The sequence below is a fragment of the Rattus norvegicus genome, chromosome 15 (genome assembly GCF_036323735.1).
Source record: "Rattus norvegicus strain BN/NHsdMcwi chromosome 15, GRCr8, whole genome shotgun sequence".
Taxonomy (NCBI): domain Eukaryota; kingdom Metazoa; phylum Chordata; class Mammalia; order Rodentia; family Muridae; genus Rattus; species Rattus norvegicus.
This window is the reverse complement of record NC_086033.1, coordinates 60,733,878-60,754,067: the sequence shown is the minus strand read 5'-3', so window position 1 is coordinate 60,754,067 and position 20,190 is coordinate 60,733,878. Positions and strand designations below refer to the sequence as shown.

General features: G+C 41.1%; 1 protein-coding gene across 3 annotated transcripts in view; it reads right to left on the bottom strand.

Annotated features, from left to right (window-relative positions):
- Vwa8 (von Willebrand factor A domain containing 8) overlaps positions 1–20,190 on the bottom strand; it is a 324,208-nt gene that overhangs the window by 231,904 nt on the left and 72,114 nt on the right. For all 3 annotated transcript variants that reach the window (XM_063274157.1, NM_001427283.1, XM_039094044.2), the window contains exons 10-12: positions 11,592–11,723; positions 9,382–9,516; positions 9,221–9,298 (exon numbers count right to left, since the gene is read on the bottom strand). In XM_063274157.1, coding sequence (XP_063130227.1) covers positions 9,221–9,298; positions 9,382–9,516; positions 11,592–11,723 — 345 coding nt within the window. The remainder of the gene's footprint in view (positions 1–9,220; positions 9,299–9,381; positions 9,517–11,591; positions 11,724–20,190) is intronic.

Genomic DNA, 20,190 nt, shown 5'->3' with positions numbered 1-20,190 from the left:
GAGCTTCTGACGAGAAGCCCCTTGGGTATTCACGAAGGGGACACAGAGTTCAACAGCCTGTCTCGGCTCTCAGCACACACGTGAGGCCTTAAAGGGGGACAGGCAAGCAAAAGTTAGCCACCTTAAACAAGAGAATTTTAATGTTATCTTGCCAACTATAAAAAATGATCCCAAGGTATAAAATGGAATTAGAAAGAGCAAAAATAAGTATTAGAAAGAAAATTAGCAAAACCCGGGCTGAAAGGAAGTGTGGGAGCCAGCTCTGGTTAGGAAGGCTGAGGCGCACAGGCAAAGCTTCTGGGATAAAGGCAATATTCACAACAGCGAACTGTGACGGGGCTCAGCCCTGAAAAGCAAAAGGCAAGGACTGCAGCAGAGACAGAAGGGGAAATGGATGTGGCTCACCTCAGGTGCAGGGAGAAAAGCTGAACTAAGGAGTTAATGGTAACCCTAAGATGCTAACATGCACTGCACAGGATTATTCTCATTCAAAGTCCCAGAGATGTATGTCCCCTTACAATTCTAATTTCACTCAATTTAGCCTTTAATCCAACTAGCGTCTAGGAGTAGGAGATTTCAAACCCAGTATGACAGTGTCAAAAAAAAAAAATCCAGCTTTCTGGCTGGGAAGAAGAAAAAGCATTTCTTCAACATTATAAACTCACTGCCTCAACATTGACAAAGAATAAAAATTGAAAAGAATCTGCCCTAACACATGAGCAAGTGATTTGAGATTTTATAGCATAGTATGAAATACAGTTTATGCACTGCCACAAATCTGTTAAAACCCCATTTTCCTTTGACTTCAGATGAACTAGTTACAAAAATAGTCATCATAAGTACAGCAAAACTCATGGATTAAGTGCGCCTTTACGCAGATACAAATAACAGGATGTCTCCGTCTCTATAGAAACAGATGGCGGGTCCTCACTTGCTCCTACTCAGCTCTCCCCATTGGGTCAGACCTCTGAAATGTTCCCATTAATTACAAAAACAAATTCTCATCTCTCAAATTCATCATCTGTCCCAAAAGATCAATGAGCTTTATTAAAAATATGAAACTAAAAGCAAATTTTTATGTTTCATCTCAGGAGCTTAATTTCTAGCATGAAAATTACTTGATTGGCAATTAGCAAAATCCACAGCACAGATTTTGACGCAATTCACAGAAAGCAGCACTGCAGAGAAAAGGAAGTCAAACAGGTTAAACCTTTTCTTTCTCTCTACACTTCCAGCGACTGTTCTGTCCATGGGTGTCCTCTGAAGACTGACAAACAGATGGGAGGCACTTTCAGAAGATGTGATCAGTTTGCTCATAAATTTCCAAAGTCAGCAAAATATGTGCAAAGCATAGGCAAAATATTCATCAGGAGAAGCCTGTGCCTTTCAGTTATGATAGGTTTCATTGATAAAACACGATAAAATGACATTCTGCCATAGAAACTACTAAGACTGGCTTCACAAGTTCTAGTGGTTTGAATATGCTTGGCCCAAGGAGTGGCACTATTAGGAGGTGTGGCCTTGTTGGAGAAAGTGTGTCACTATGGGCGTGGGCATAAAGACACTCATCCTAGTTCCCTGTTAGCCAGTCTTTTCTTAACTCTCAGCTACTCTTGCACCATGCCTGCCTGGATGCCATTATGCTCCCACCTTGACGATACTGGACTGAACTTCTGACTTCGTAAGCCAGTCCCAATTAAATGTGGTCCTTAAAATGTTGCCTTGGTCATGATGTCTGTTCACAGCAGTAAAACCCTAAGACATAGTCAAACATGCCTGAAGTTAGGATTTCTACTGCCTTGACACCATGGCCAAAACAAACGTGGGGAGGAAAGGGTTTGATTCGTCTTACAGCTGGTCCATCCCTCATCCAGGGAAGTCAGGGCAGGAACTCAAGATAGACACCTGGAAGAGGACTGCTGTCCACTGGCTTGCTCCTGGTGGTTTGCTCAGCCTGCTTTCTTATAGAATCCAAGACTACCAGCCCAGGAGTGGCACTGCCCAGCGTGAGCATCCGTGAACAATCAAATAAAAAGGAATGCCTCCACAGACTTATCCATAGGCCAATCTAGAGGTATGGACTTTTCTCAACCACGTTTCCTCTGCCAAAATCACTTTAGCTTATGTCAAGTTGATATAAACCGAGCCAGCACAACTGACCCCTTTTCAACTTGATACACAGACACACCACCATTAAGCCATATTTCTTTTCTTTTTTGTTCATGTCCAAGATCTTATAGTATTAATATCACAATACAAAATATTCCAGTTTCTAAAGTCCTATGGTCTTTAGAAGTTCAGTCTCTCTTAAAATAGCCAAAGTTTCTTCCAATATTCAAAGCTTCTAAAATTTCCCTCCAATTTTAAAAATCTCTCTAAAATATTCTAAAACTCCAAAGTCTCTATAAAATTCCAAAATATCTCTAAAAGTTCAAAATCTCTCACCTGAGGGCTCCTACAAGATAAAAAATAAGTGAAAGATTTTGTTATTCAAAGTAGGAGGAACCAGGGCACAGTCACAATCAGACCAAATAAAACCAAAATTCAACAGTGTAAAAAGTTCAGTGTTTATGGTCTTCTTGTGGGACTTCTAAGAGTGGGAACAGGAGCTGTCTCTGACTCTGCTGTCTGCCTCTGGAACCCTTCTGCCCTGCTGGGTTACCTTGTCCAGCCTTAGTAGGAGAGGAGCTGCCTAGCCTTACTGCAATTTGATATGCCAAGGCTGGTGGATAGCTATTAGACACTGGTCCTTTTGAGAGAAACAGAGGAGGAATGGATTGGGGGCGGGGGGGGGGGGCTGTGAGAAGAGAAGGAAGGGGAAATTGTAGCTGGGATGTAAAATAAAAATAAAAGAGGTTCAATGCTTGATATCAGGGACCCACTCAGATCCAGAGGACCCTGGTACAGCTCCAGCTCTCTAGCTCTGCTACCCCAAGCACACGCAGCTCCTCTCCTAGGCTCAGGCTGGCTCCACTCCACCGCCGCAGTTGTCCTTGGTGGTGGTCCCATGGTACTGACATCTCTACAATGCTGGAGTGTTTCCTGTAACTGGGCCATAACTTCACCAGTAAACCTCCCAGGGACTCTCTTTAGGGACTTTAATCTTTGCCACATGGTGCCATGCCTCAGCCTCTCTCTATAATCCCTTCCTGCCAATGATATCTGGGGACCCTTATGTGTTTCCAAGTTGGGCTGCAAGCATGAGTTACACACAAACTTGGCCTTCTCCGACCACAGTGTCTGTGTGCTGACATTGAGGGCACACTTTCTGTTTGTTGTTTGAGAAAGGCTTTCTCTATGTAGCTTTGGAAGTCTTGAAACTTGCTCTGTAAACCAGGCTGGCTCCAAATTCAGAGATCGACCTGTCTCTGTCGTCAGAGTACTGGGATTAAAGCATATCCTGCCATTACCCAGCGAGCCACAGATTCTTAATTCAAAATATTCAACTGTCCTAATAGGCTTTAAAGGACTCTGAAAACTTCACTCTGAAACTTCACAAGTCAGACCTCCGAAGTGCAGTGTTCTTAACACACTTGCCTTCTGAGCTCCTGCAGGGCAGACCATGAGCTCTAAACACTAGATATCTTTTCCATCTAACTCAAAGCTTCAAATGCACCACAGTTCTCCCCAAACACATTTAGGCCTGTCACAGCAACACCTTACGATCTGCATAATGACTTTATCTTAGAGACTTTATATTGCTGGGACAATTGTACTCCATGACCAGAATCAACTTGGGGAAGAAAGGTTTCTTCTACCTTACATCTGTAGTCTCTCATCCAGGAAGGTCTGGCAGGAACTCAAGATAGAAACCTGGAGGTGGGAACTGATACAGATGCCATGTGCCATTTACTAGTTACTCTTTAAGGTTTACTCAAGCCTGCTTTCTTATAGAACCCAGAACTACCAGCCTAAGGATGGCACCACCCATAGTGGACTTGGCCATCCCACATTAACCATCAACAGAAAAAATGCACCACAGGCTTCCTCACGTCAATTGGTGTTTAGGGGAGCAAGGGGACGTTAGGGCACTTTTCAATTGAAGTTGCCTCCTCCAAAATGACTCTAGCTTGTGTCAAGTTGACATAAACTATCCAGCACAAGAAGTATATTAAGAAACAGAAGAACCTGTTATCCACTTTAAAAGTTGCAACTTTCTATCCATCAACAAACTGAACAGGAAAGAATATTAATAACATGTTTTTATAAGATTATTGTCACACTCCAAAATTATATAAGAATATGTTCTCAGATTCTAAACTAATCTTTCACATGTTAAGGTATCCTCAGTCATAGGATACTTTGAGTAGTTTTCCACTATACTTAGGAGACCTAAATCATTCGGAATCACACATGTAATGTGGAGCTTGCTTCTTTTTCCAGGGGACAGCAAAATAAAGCAAAGATACGCTTCACAGTTTACACAGGAAGTGTAAAACTATCAGGGAAAACTGATACACAAAGATGTATTTGGAAAAACTCACAAGGTCTGTAAAGTATTTCTGGCTTTATTAGAACAGGAGTTTTATTTTAAAGTTAAAAATGTTGACACTTGTATAAATATACTAAGTTTGAAAGACTGTAAGTGTCAGAGGGTCAGAGTCTGCTGTGTGAGTCTGTCTCCTGGTAGTGTCAGGTAATACACCATAAAGACTCACTGAGGACAGCGCAGACATGAGCTGAACAGGATGAACAGACGTGCTAAAGTGGACAGGAAAGACCAGGATGTCCCAACCCCACACACAGGACACAGACAACTAAGGAGTGCTGAGAGTAGGAGAGATCGCACACCAATTAGTTATCCAGTACCAAATGTCAGCCCTGAAAACATACACACCGGTAATGTTATACTTAGAAACTTATACGAATATAAACATGCACATATCTGTATGCAAAACAATTAATTTTAAAAGAGAGCAAGGAAGGGTATAAAGGAGAGTCTGGAGGTAGAGAAGAGAAGGGGAAAATGATGCAATTGTATTATAATCTCAAAAAAAATTTTTTAAAGGAAGAAAAAAAATGTGTCTTCCTAAAAATGTCTTGTGACATTTGGGAAGATAAACTGATCTAATATTTATAGTCATATGTCACAAAGTATTATCAATTTCATTTTCCCTCAGTATTTAGTAGAGAATCATTTTATTGTAAACTAATTAGAAGGGTGGCGGGGTCAGGGCGGTGAGACGATATGGTGGGTGAGATCCTCAAATCATCTCTGGTGAGCTGTGAGTAGATATGGGGGATGAACAGGCATCTGAAGCAGCACAGTAATCCCTGTTAATTTTAATCTCTTTACCTTCGCTTATGCTCATTTCTTACCCAGATAGCTATCGTCATAGCTCTCTCAAGATTATGGAAATTCACAGCAAATATTGAATCTTTGGAATCTGTCCACCAGATTGTTTTAATGACCATTATCTTAATTTGCCCTCCACCTTTAGCTGTCTTCACTGAAATGGGAAAATGAGAACTATATAAAATATAGGTGACTCTGGTCAACTCACCTGACAGGGACAAAGTACTTTAAAGTTCATGAAAGGAATCTTCAACACGATCACTTGTACTGGGAGCATCTCACAAAATGTCCTACCAAGCATCCCTACTAGCAGCTTTAAATGTCACTTCTCAGAAATAAGGATGCATTAAGTCTGTGTTGTAGCTGACTGCATGTGGCATGCAGGCTACATGTATATTCTACAGTACACATATGGAATTTCAGATGACGACTTTAGGAGTAATTTCTTCTCTTCCACTGTGCTGATGCACATCTCTGGTCTCTGTCACTGTAAGGCTTACTCCAAGCTGGCTCACAACAGACAATTTTTCAACTGGGCTCCAAGGAGTGAACTCAGGCATTTGGATTTGTGAGACCAACATTTCATCTCCTGAGCTATCTTCCAAGTCCAAGAACACTTTCATATAAATATATTTAGCATGAGAAATAATTAAACTATAGGAATGGAAAGATGCTTCAGCAGGTAAGTACAACAGCTGCTTTTCCAGAGGACCTGGTTTGATTCTCACCACCTACGTGACACTTCACGACTCTCTATAAGCCCAATTCCAAAAGATCCAATGCCTTCTCCTGCATCTGCCTGCACCAGGCACACTTAGAGAGCAGAGACATACATGCAGGCAAAATACCCATACACATAAAATAAAAATTAAAAGAAATAATTTAAGTATGCTTAAGTAAGCAAAAGACACGAATGCTATCCTAAAATAAAAGTAAACAGTGTCACCTTCTCTTCCAAACCTAGTCAAAGAACAAGAATAGAAACTCTTCCATATAAGGAAACTGCCAACACCAATACAACCAAAGCTGTGGCATCAGAAACACCAGGGAGCACGTGTTAGGAGAGAGCGTTACAAAGACTTTTTAAAGCTGGGCAAAATGGCCCAGGCCTTTATTCCTGCACTTGGGAGGCAGAGACAGGCAGATCTCCGTGAGCTTAAGAACTGTCAAAACTGCATGGATGAGGCCCTGTCTCCAAAAGCAAAGCAAAACACAAACTGAAGGGGGGAGGGGAGGGAGTAGGGATTTCACTGTAAGAACCCAGCTACACATTTTCTTTTAAAAAATAAGCATAAATACACAACATATACACCCACTAAAACAGTCCATCTAAAGACAGTTTAGAATAATTCACATGTGAGATAAAAGATTCATACACAAAAACTAGGAAGAAATAAAGGGAAAAATAAATCCTGTTCAGTTGCCTGGAGGACTAACTAAACTAATCAAACTAAATTAACCCATAGAATCAGCACTTCCTTCAAAATCTCAATCTCATCTTAAAAACAAGATCAGGAAATCCATCGAAATGGCCACTGCAGACGACTGTAATGAAAGCATACTACATAGGCACAACGATGCTTTTGGTCCAAGTGACAATGGCCCCCATGGCTCAGAGTGTGGCAGTTTTGAAAGGATTAGGACCTGAAGCCTTGTTGGAGTAGGTATGGCCTGTTGGAAGAAGTATGTCATGGAGTGGACTTCTGAGTTTCAAATGATCAAGCCAGGCCCAATGCCCCTCTTTACCCTCTGCCTGCGGATCCAGACCGGTAACTCGTGACTCCTCTCCTAGCACCACGTCTACCCGAGCCCCACCATGCTCCCGCCATGGTGATAATGGACTGAATCTCTGAACTGTAAGCCAGCCCCAACTAAATGTTTTCCTTTATAAGAGTTGCCATGTCCTGGTGTTTCTTCACAGCAATAGAAACCTTAATTAAGGCAGCCACCATAAATAAAAATCATAACATTTTCAAGAAAATGACTGAAACTAGAAGTCATTGTATTAAGAGAAATATGTCAACTTTAAGAAACAAATACAACATTTTTGCATAAGCAGAACCTATTTTTAACGTGTGTGTGTGTGTGTGTAGACACAAAAGGAGTAAATGAGAAGGTGACTTGAATACCTGTGGCAAGAGGACAAACTGCTCAGGAGCAAGGACAGCAGCCAGAGAGGGGTGAAGGGAGTCAGCAGGGAAAGGGATGACTTAAAGCCAAGTGTGACACATATTCTCAAAAATGTCACAGTGAAACCTATTACTTTGTATGCAAACTTAAGAAATAACTAAAAGAAAACCAAAGGGTAACAGAACATTCATGGGAACTCAGGCGTGTCTCCAAAGACAGTATAAAATGCCAGTCAACACAAAGGTGTTCAACACTTCAGTTGCTGTGGAACACGAATTGAACCTGCACTGTGTTGCCATTTCACACCCAGTACAATGGCCATTGTAACCAACCAAAAGGTGAAACAGGCCGTGATGGAGACATGGAAGGACTGAACCTCTTACACAGCACTGTGGGACGTGAATGTGCACAGCCGTGGTGGGATCTAGGATCTAGCAATCGCATGTCCATGAATAACCCAACAGCCCTGACAGCAGCAACCCGGCCTTTCCCCAGTGAGCACAAGACTCCTAACCAGGAACTAGAACAATGCACTTCTGTGACCAGAGGGAGACGTAGGAATAGTGTATGTACAGCAATACTATTCAGCCATGAAAATGAGTGAGATCCTGCCACATGCTCCAAGCATAAATACCAACACAGTGCAAATTCAGTAAACTACACAGAAAATGACAAAAGGCATCTGATTTCATTTTTATGAAGTATCTAAAAATAAGTAAACTTACAGAGATAGAAGGAAAGTAAGGATATGATGTAGGCAAGAATGGAACTCAGGTGTTATTGATCAGAGTTTCTATTCAGAAAAAAAAAAGGAGGAAGAGAAGGAGGATAGGACGGTGAGGCTGGTAAGATGGTTTAGCAGGTAAAGAGACCCACCACCAACCTTGCTAACCTAAATCCAATTCCTGGGACCTACATGGTGGAAGGAGAGAAACAACTCCAGAAGTTGTCTCTGAATTCCACATGAACACCGAACACCACACACACACACACACACACACACACACACACACACACACACACACACACACACACACACGAAATACACGAATGTAACAAAGATTTAAAGTGGTAATGGCTATACAATGTTGCGAATGTATTTAGCTCCTGTGAATTATATGGGCAGAGGGGTAAATGTTACATAGTATGTCTTCTATAATAATGTAAAAACCATCTATTTTCATTACCTTTTCTGTAGAGATGGGAACAACTGTCTGCTCACCCCAGACAGGGTACCAACAACAGACAAAGACAGGAGAAGCAATTGGATTGATTTACATCACCATGAGGGAGGGGTTAGTTACAGAAGCATGGCAGCATACTTGTGGGCAGCTACACCAGCAAAGAAAGGTCTCTTCCACTTAGGAACCGTAAATGCCTGTACTGTATGTGTGTGTCTGGGTGGGGGGCAGTGATGCTCTGAAGTTGGTTGTGGCCTGCCCTTGTGCTGTCTTGTAAGCTACTCTGATCTCAAGGGAACCACACCACGTCATATCCAGATGATAGAATTCAACATCAGAGAATACTTCATCTTTCCCATTACTAACAAATGTATTCGGGGTGTACAGAGAGTGCATGTTCATAAAATGTATCTCTAATGAAAAGCAGATCCTGCTTTGGTATACACATCAGATGGTCTAGAACGCACTGTCAAAACCCCCAAACAAGTATCATCGTTCTCTAATTTGAATGCTCCTGCAGTAATAAATTCACACCAAATACTCAACAGGTCAGAAGTACTGAAGGGCTAAAGATGTCTGTTTCCAGGCCATGGCTGAGGAAGCAATGGCGTACCTGGTAGAGCATGATGGGTTCTATGCTGTATCCTAGGAGAGCAGCAAAGTTCTTAGCCATGACAGTTTTCCCACAGCCCTGCAAAAGGATACACCACCAGGTAAGGGATGAGTCCACTCACAGCTGAGAGCGAATGCTTACAGGGAGGCTGCCATTCTTACCTTCCCTCCAATTAAACATATGTCCTTCACCATATGAGACTGCATCATCTCAGCCAGTAACTGCTTGTGACTCACAGTCTGAATGAAACGGTCAGGAGCGCAAGGCTGGTTCACTGCTCTAGTCCCAGCTGGCACCTGTCGATTTAAAAGGCAGATAGAATACGCATGTTTTTCAAAAAATAAGTAGTAAGAAGCACACAATTTCCACTCAAAAGTCCCTTATTAATTTATCTTAATTCAAGTCTAGGCAATTATTTTTCCATTCCAACCTGATGACCCTTATCACATTAGTCATCCTCCAAATTGAAGTCCCTGACTATCAGGTATGTTTAGAACATGTTATTTCCATGTTCTTTCTAACTGGTCATTCAAAAACATACTAGCCAGCCTGGCATTATTTTTTCTTAGACTCCAGTTTTAAGTACAAAACTCAAAGTCCCCACACACTGGAATCTCACTGATGACTTCTCCTCTTCCTGACGCCCACATGCAGCTCCGCCCCCTTCCTTAGTTTACTGCTCTAGAGTATCTCTCTATCTGTGCAAATGTTCCCCCCAATCCGCCTGCCTTCTGCTTGCTAGTTTCTCTTTTTCTCCAGAATCGCTGGGCTTTGAACCTGGATTGCTCTTTTCTTCTTGAGGGACATTTACTTTAAAATTTACTTTTCATGTATGTGTATGCATGTCTGTGTGTGGGTGCCTGCAGAGACCAGAAGAGAACATGTAACTCCCTGAAGCCAGAGTACCAGGTGGCCGTGAGTCACCTGACACGGATAATGGGAATTGAACCCTGTCCTCTGGAAGGACAGCAAGAGCTCCAAACTACTGAGCGGTCTCTTCTGCCCCTTTAGGGATGTTTTTAAATTAAATTCATTTTTAACTCATACATAAACTTAAAAATCATGTGTATAATTAAATTACTTTCTTTATTATGTATACACTGGGTTATGTTTAGATGAGAGTCTGTCCACTACCCATCCAACTTCATGTCCTTTCTCTCTCAAGACAAATTATGTTACTAACATAAAAGGCTGACTGGGAGGGACAGGAGGCAGTGAACGTGCAGGGTCTTTACCAAGATGACCTGACTTAACCATTGCACGGTGTATTTCCACATAAACCTAGATTACTTCTGCATCATCCAACACTAATTTATTTTTTTTTATTGAAACAGAGACAGTCTCCCTATATCTAATATCTAAGACTCTAGTATACAAAAACAAACAAAAAACAACAACAACCCCTACTATACAAGAAATACTCACTAAATCCGATTACGGACAACCTAGATCATGATAGTCATAGCTGATATTAAGTTCAAGGAATAAGTACAGCTACATGAATAAATATTAATGTCCCAATTATAGCAAATGATTACACGAGAGCTTCGCTTGGTCACTCATAAGAAGGCAAGCATTTGTTCTCTCCTACTCCTTGTACCCAGCACTTGCAAGCTGGGTTTTCTGGGGTCCCTGGAGTCCTGAGCAATGGTTAGGAGAGAAGGGCAGAGCAGACCACACAGCTGGACCTCTAGGACCACACACCTTCCCTCTCTAACAGTGCTCAGCAGCACAGCTCCGGTTCAAACTGGTTCCTGCAGCTGGAAAAGGGTCTCTCCTAGGGAAAGTGTTTGAAAGCACTGTTTCTTTTTTCACCGTATTTATTAATTTTTATACAACATTTTAATCATGTTTTATACCTCCTGCAACTCTTTCAAGATCCTCCCCACCCACTACCCATCCAACTTCATGTTCTTTCTCTCTCAAGACAAACTATATATAAAATAAAACAAAAAGCCAAAACAAACAAAAGAGCTCACAAAAGAAAGCTCACTGATGTCATGGAGTTTGTTTTCTGTTGCCCAGTGCTTCTGTGCGTGGGGCCTACCCAGGAGTGTGTTGATGTACCAGTGACAGGCCATTGGAGGAAACCACTTTTCCCTTGGCCAATGAGTGTCTGTTTGAAAGCACTAATCCTTAGTGAGAACTCAAAGCACAAAACACAGGTAAACTTCACTCTTGGGAAGGAAGGTTTTCCTCATCCTGAATTTCCCACACAGCTCTGAGTCCCCACCCAGAGGTAGCCACAAAATGATGGATCTAGAGAGATGCACCAGAGCCCGTCTTAGTAGGGGATCAAGAGCCTAACTTAGGCCACAGAAGTAGCCAGCATGTGACAGATTTTAGGATGAATAGACTTGTGATGAAGTACCTTAATGGTCACCTCTTTTCCTGAGACCCGGATTGTCACGTGGGCATGGGAGATGTGGCTGTCAGTCATCCTCTCCACTCTTACGATCTCTTTAGGAAGCAGGGAGTGTCCAGAACCTTGGAGCTCAAAGCGCTGTAAGTTACCAGAAAGATATGTAATTTACCTTTTGTTTCAGAATGTTAAATAACTGGAATTCTATCTAATTAGAACAGAAACCATTTCCATGTTATTTATACAAGCAAAGGCTTGAAGTTAATGAGAATGTTTTACTTTTTACTAATGCCTTTCTTCTTGAACAATTAAAGATGATATAAAAATAGCCCCTAAAGTGTACTAGTACAAAATGGAAAGTCTCCATTCCTGAGCTGGCACCAGTTCATAATCCACATTTCTTGATAAGACAACATTACAATTTACTAAAAAAGGATGATTCAACTTTAGAAAGTACTTATTAAAACAGGCCTGTGTCAGAGGACAGATGCTAATGTGTTCCCTAAATTCAGAAAAACAGAATCCAGCTATCATTCAGCAGTAACTTTGTGTAGATAGGTTAACCTACTAAAATAAACGTCAACAACCAGCTCTGCACAGGTTTAAATGTGGAGAATTAGGCTTAAAGGCCAGAGCCATTGTTTGTTTCTTGATGTGAGCCAATTATTGACATCTTAACACTGACTACTTTATACCAGCTACTGTATTTAAGAATGAATACAGAGATCATATATATATATTACACACATATATATATATGAAAACACAGAGATAGAAAATTAATTAAAACCAATGCATAGGGTTTGTTCAATATAAAAAAGAGTGGTTTAAAAAATAATAAACAGAAAAACATATACTCATTTTAGAACATTATCACTAAAATGAAAGGTTTGTGCAGGCCAATGCATGAACAACCATCTGATATTGAAAAGGATGACAGAACTCCAGAAAATAGTATCCAGAAGAAAATCATGTTCAAACTCGATATTCACAACAACCCAGTTAAGTCTTCATGCTGGAGACTTAGATCCCACAGGCAATCACTCCTTTCCAGAAGCCTAAGAAAAAAATTATTTGTGCAACCATAAAGGAATTCCAATGCTTTACAAAATTCCCACAGCATATAACAGCGTGGTGACAACTGCTTCCACACCGCACCAACAAGTGACTCATGGATCTCATGGACTAACACGGTATTGCAAGGGAGAGTCAACGGAAAGCAACAAGGCACAGCCAAGGAATGAAATGCAATTGGATGAAACCAAACAGCCGCTATATCCAGAAAAGCAAACAGGTGGATTAAGGTGTGTTCTCCCAGAGACACTAATGGAAGCTGAAGTCAGAGACTGTGTTACAAGCAGAGCGTCTGTTACAATTCAGAACAGTAGCAAAATCACAGTTAGGAAGTAGCAATGAAAATAATTTTATGGTGGGGGTCACACCATCATGAGGAACTACATTAAAGGATTGAGCAATAGGAGGATTGAGAAACATTACACTGAATAATACTCTTTCTTCTTATTTCTAGGCTATGGAGCACAAAAGAGAAATTCTCCAGACCAAGTTCACCAGCTACTAAATACGTGGTTCTGTCCTGTTCCTATGGGGTGCTTTTCCTGTCAGTAGCTACTCGAAGCATGGCTACTCTCCCAAAGAGTAACAATGGGAGCCTATCTAGTGGGGATCAGCAGGTGTCCAGGTGGCTCTCTTCTCACAACAGAGCCCTCAGATACACAAGTCTTAGGAAAAGATCAGCCTTTGGGCAAATACCACATGAGTCTATTTGACTGACTCTGCAATCTCTAGATCCCAGATTCACACGTGGGACGTAGTCAGGGGTCAGTCAATAAAAGTCGGTAAATAGGAATGCAGATGGGAGGGCTGGAGAGATGGCTCAGCAGTTAAGAGCACTGACTCTTTTTCCAGACGTCCTGAGTTCAATTCCCAGTACCCACATGGTGGCTCACAACCATCTGTAATGGGATCCAATACCCTCTTCTGGTGTGTCTGAAGACAGTGACAGTGTAGTCATATACATTAAATAAATAAATTAAATAAATAAATCCTTTAAAATGGAATTTTTCCCCCTTCATCCTCAAAATCACCTATGCTTTGAGGGGAGGGCTGGAGAGAACTAACCACTGACTGTTCTTGGAGAGAAGTCAAGTTCAGTTCCCAGTACCCACCTGGCAGCTAGCAACCCTCTAACTCGGGTCCTTTTCTGGCCTCCACAGGCTCCAGCCATGCATGGAGCACAGAATCAGATGTGGAGGCAAAGGAGTTCTACGTAAGTGACAGTGACTAGGATCCTCCCTCTGGTACCCGCTGGTAAAACGATGTTTACTCCAAAGCAAGGCACAGTGGTGTTCTAGAAGCATCCCCTCGCTGCCCAAGCTCGCAGTTCATGTACCCACGACCTCTGGCCTTTGTTCCTATAAAGATGTTTAACTGTCTTGTTATAATGGACGCACATCTCTTGAAGTTACATCATTGTAGGCCCCCAGCATCCTTTGCTTCCACTCACCACCAGACATAGTTAACTAGCATCATGGCCGGCCCATCTCCTCTATCTCCTTGGTGTCTGCTACCCACCTGATTTGGGCATACATCCCCACTTCACTAGCACTGCTCTAGCTAAATCCGCAAACTACCACCGAAGGTCCTAAACTCATTTTCTCCCTATTTTTACCACCCCTTCCTTCTTAGTCTAATCTGAAATTCTCCTTAATTTTCCCAACAACTGCTACTCTAGGAAACATCAGGAGAGAACCATTTAACAAGTTATCAATTGCAGGAGTATGGCATGTACTGTGGTAATGGTATCTCTTACATTCCAAGACTGGTACTTTAGATGAACCTCATTTACGACTGCTATCTTACTGTGTACCTGGCCTGTTTTAATCTATCTTTAAGAGAACAATCTTACTTGCTTTGGATTTCCTATGTGAGTAACTTCTACAAATTAAGTTAAAGCATTTGCTATAGTTTTAAATTATGAACTTTTCCACACCTCTGGTTTAAGGTACGTGTTTGTATAGGTGTTATGATAGAAACAGAAAATACAGTGAAAATGGCTTTATAAAATGCATATCCATCACAAAAGCTGAGTACCACATGGATATAAGTTGATAAGTCTGAGCTGGGGTCAGTTGGAATCAATGACTTCATCCTTGATAAAACAATTAAAGATCTCTGTAAAATATCCTTCACTCCTACCTTCATGTAATGCTTTCTATACTGTTTAATATGTGAGAGAGCAAAGTCCTTTGTCAGAGACACACGCAGGCGCACACAGACACAGACACACAGACACAGAGACAGCATTTGAGCAGGTACAGACTCAGATTGCTACAACAACAGAGAGGGACAGTGGAAGACACGGGAAGAAGAGAAGCCGAGAATTCAAATCTGGGCTTGCTCTCATTAAATGACACCAAGGAGAAGTGTTTTGATTTCTTTTCCTAACTTTTATTGGTAACTCTGAGTTTATTACTGTTGTGTTCAAACCTGTGCAACAAACCATAGGCTACATTTGTCAGAGGAGCAGAGAGAGAAAGACATCAAAAACATTCATTAATCCCGGATTGAAAAATACAGAGCTCACGTCTGTGACTGTGGGGACATAATGCAGTCAGTTGGTTGGATACCAAAACTGCCATGGAATGAATGAGGGTCTTTTAAATTTCATGTTTTCAGGAGGACTTGGGTCTATTTCCTTTAAAAAAAAAAAGAATAATCCTATCATATCCAGACAAATAATTTTAGAAATCATCTACTTTCATAACTCTTGATCCTTCTCTTTTGAATCCATGAGATCTATGCCTGCCCGGCCCCTTTGACAGCCCCATGTGGATATCTAACCTGTACCTCAATCAAACTTGTTCAACCATGGGATCTTGATTTTCCACAGCCTCTCCATCCTCAACTTAAATAAAATTCCACAATCTGGAAAATGTATAATTATCCTTAATTGCTTGACTGAGGCCTATACTCAGGTCTTTAGCGAATCATATTGGCTCTACCTCCAAATAACCTAAATGCATTTACCTCTTACCAACCTCACCGCTGGCCAAAGCCACCATAATCTCTCAACTGAATTAATATAGTCTCCTGACTGCTTTCCCTCAGCCTTCTCCCCAGTACTCCACAGAGTTCTCATCTTAATCCTTAAATGCTGATGTTCCCAGAATTCAGCATCCAGTACTCTGCTGACATGGGTAAGGGGCCCCAAAGCCCAGTGAAGACAGCCTTGGGCTACCAAAACAGCACATTACTGCCTGGAAATCTCCTGCCAAGAGCCTCCCAACCAGGCCCAACCTGAACTCAGTGTCTGTACCAAGCATTTATCTTTAATTCAAAATAGCTCTAGAAATAGAACTACAGTTGAAAAGCTGCTAGACAAAGTCACCTAGAAAGCGCTAAGTCATAAAGATCCCCTGTAAGGAGCTGTGTGTCCTCCTCACACTCGCTCCCTTCTCTGCTTTCTCATGTTAACTGACAGCATCTGCAGCTCATTTGTCTGAGTGCGGTTCATTTCTCTTGACCTCTCACTTGTGCTCAGTCTGCCACTCATGCTAACTGTTATCAGCTAACGTCTATCATCCCACCTCTAAAACATTTCTCATGCATTCCTGTTTCCACTTAACCATTGCTTTTACCAGAGCCATTCCTTTTTTATTTCAGCCACAGCGTTAGAAAATTACCATATTAAAATGTTATTAGAGTGCCTGCTACCCTAACCAGACTGTAAATTCTCCAAGAGAAGCGATCAGATAGCATCTGTTTCTGCATCTCTAGAATTCACTATGTAGACAATTATTTGCCAAATAATGAATGCTCAATTAATGTTTGTTGAACTGGATAGAACATTAAATGCAAGATCTTTCCAAGTTTCACGGGGTGGGGGGGGTTCAGACTATATTATCAATGAACAAGAGTGGCACACCCTTTCTAAGTCTCCCAGGGAACATACTAATTTAGTCATTGTTATGACGGAGCCCTACTTAAGTAGGGCTAAGAGCCAAGACATGTTATAAGAAGCTTGGGTGCATCTGTTACTAAACTGCCGGCAAGCTTACCATTCTCAAAGCAGGGCACGATGAGAATGAAAGCATTTTCTTTCAGAGTCTTAACTAAAGCTAGAAGGATTCCATGGCTACAGAGATGTTTTAAGAACAGGAGCATCATGTGATAAGCACCATCTGGGGACTGACGTCACTCCAGCCATTTCTATAGCTGGTTCAGAGAAAATGAAAAGAATTCTGAGTCTTAACTGACTGCATTTTCACTGGGTAATAGGTTTTTCTTTAAAATGCAGTCTAATTAAATGATTACATTAAAATTCAAATGCAACTACTCAATTTTTATATCTATGAAAGAAAAATATATCCCTTCTTGATTTGTTCTATTAGAACAGATATGTCCTCTCCTTTATTATAACCCTTTCTGAATTTAATCAAATTCACTAACTTTCACATTTCCGCACAAACCTATTTGAAGATACTGTTCTGCCATAAGCATTAGCTTAAGATATGCCTTTAAAAAGTGAGAGAAAAATTTAAGGCAGAAGATAGGTCAGAGCGCCCTAAACAGATAAAGAGCTACGGCAGAGCGCAGCGTGGCCCGAGGCTAAGACAGGATGTTCTGTACCCATGTGTACAGAGCGCCAGTGTGAGCAACAGATCCTTAGGCTCAGGTGAGCTGTGGCTGCCACTTAACTTGCAGGTGAGATAATTAAGGTGACAAGCACACTCACATGCTCTCTTCTCTTATCAAAGTAATTCCAACACCTACCATCACAGTTAGATGATTTCTGTTTGTAACATGAACTGCTAACCCAATTTCTGCTTCCCTTATCATGAAGGCCAAAAGAAGGGCAAAGCTAAGAGAAACAGCATTAGTGTTTTCTTGAGAAATCTAACTCCTGAAGTAGACAGAAGCCAGAGAAGTAGAAATGGAGGCAGGGAGAAGAGCCTCTAGAAACAGCCCCTCTAACGAGCACATGAACCTATGGGAAGCGCTATCACTCACACCATCAAGAAGGGTGGCAGGACCCAGTGCTATAAGAGGATAGCAGGAATGACAAGGAAGGACAGAAGTACAGAGGCAGGCGGGAGATGTATACTGCTGAGGATGTCTGAAAAGCCACATGGAAACATTTTTATAATACATACATACACATGTGGGAATGGGGCTGAAGCGGACTTAGGCCACATAGGGTTATGCTCCCCTACAGCCATAGACTAACAAACCCCTCAAACATAGGAAACTTCCTTTTCAGTTGTTGGTCAAGGAGGTCCCACAGGTTCCCAAAACAATATAGGCTGTTGCCATTGTCCTTGCTGCCTTCCAGGACTTAAAAGTAAGACTCTATTACTGACACACCACATACCTCAAACACAAGACTGGGAGAACTTGATCTGGAATTTACCTGGAAACCTTCTCCCTGAGGACTAGCTTGCATAGGATCTGGAAGTGCTTGCAAGCTGCAAGGGAGAAGAATCAACTACCCTATCCAGCTAAAAAGCCTATGGATCACAGGACTGTCCCAGCAAGGTATCCCCACTGGTGCAACATAGTGGCACTTTTGCTGTGGGGGCGACTATTAGCTGTCAACTTGAACTTAAATGCCCACTCAGTAAGTGAGAATTCATACTTGGTACTATAAACTTGGCAAATCATCCATGGCTGGAGAAGTCACAGTAGAATAACTTGCTATTGCCATTTTTCTAAGGCAAGATAATGTCTACTATATTCTAAATACTAGTAACAAGACAGATGAGTGAAGTTCTTGCCCTTCATTAAAGATTCCTTTTGCAACAGATAGAAGCTATTAGAGATCCAAGAGTGGACAAAAAGCAGAAAACAAATGGCTTCATGGTACATGCTCAGCCCAGTCAGTACATCTACAGTGCAAGCCCTATATCTAAGGCTCAGAGGCCATGAAAGAGGAAGGAAAACCAACAACAGGGATGCCTATTGCTACACAATACCCTCTAAGCTAGGACCTGGATGCCTATTGCTACACGATATCCTCTAAGCTAGGACCTGGATGCCTATTGCTACACGATATCCTCTAAGCTAGGACCTGGGTGCTGCAACCATGAAATCGCAACAAATATGGTTGCCTAAACAAGACCCTGAAGAATACTTAAGGCTGTCAAATCCTGGCCTTTAGATAAAGGAGGTCCTAGACAATATTACATTTCAACTACTACAGGGAAACCTACATCTTTAGCCAGATGTGAAAGAGAAACAAACTGTCCTTCCCAAGAGGGAGCTAATTAGTAAGCTAATAATTTTCTACTGAATATCAACACATAAATATACACTAGCAAAACATTACAGGGTATTTTTAGCCTTTTGGAACTCAGCATTGGTAACCATACAATGAAAAAATGATGCTATAAATATTTTAGAAGAAAAGCATGTCCCAAGAATTAGCAACTGAAAACAAAAATAAAAACACAAATTTATATCATAAAACTATACCAGAGAAGATATTAAAAACCACTTCAAATTTGTATAAACTCTACATAATTATAAAAATGCCTTCCAGGCTATGAATATGTTATAAATTTGAACTTTGTATTACACTGCATATTTGTTTTTAAATTTTTAAATGTTAGATATTTTTTAAATTTTTACAATTTTTACTTTGAAGTAATTTCAAAATAAGAAAATCAAAGGACACAATTATATAAAAGATTTCTGTTTCACCTTCACCCAAGTTCCTTGTTACCACTGCAGCATGTGGTGACCTCATTACTCCACACAGATGCAAACAATCAACTCTTTTTTTCTCATCAGCAAGCTGAAGATATAATAGTCTGTACTCATCAGAGCCCACCATTCCCTGAAAGCAAGACCTCTAGCAAATTTAATCACTACCTAAGTCGCTAAATATGAAATTTATACAACCATGCTGTTCAATCCATAACCATATGTGTGTTCTCAACTGTGCCACAGTGCCACCTGTTCCTATGTGACCAAAGAGCTTGCAGGAAGGCACATGGCATGTAGCTGTTGTCACTCCTCAGTTGCCTTAACCCAGGGCAGTTCTTCAGTTGTCTTTCATGGACTAAAGAGTTTTAAACACACAAGTCTTTCTTCTGCAAAGTGTCCCTTAGCCCAGGATTATACTGTTTTTCTTCATAGTCTAACTCAAATCTTCAACTCCCAGCTGGATTCCTGACAAATGATGCTCTCTTCCCAACACAACGCTTGAGAGGCACACAATGCCAATGTAATGTCACTTAGTTTGTTATGCCTGGTCATGTTGACAATGACTATAAAAATATCACTTTCCTATTTTAAAGTCAACTGAGTGTTTTGCAAGGAGATATTCAGGAGATGACATTAATATCCAGTTATGAAAGTGCATGTGTACACACACACACACACACACACACACACACTTTACACCTTTCCAACTCGACCATCAATCTAATGATGACCTAATAGTGATTTTTCAATTTCTATAATTTCTTCCCTATTTGTTGGTACACATTCTACAGTAACAAGGTGCTCTTCCTCCATATTTAGATTTTAATAGGATGGATACCCATTATATACAATGGATTTTCATCAATTACTATTTACTTTTAAT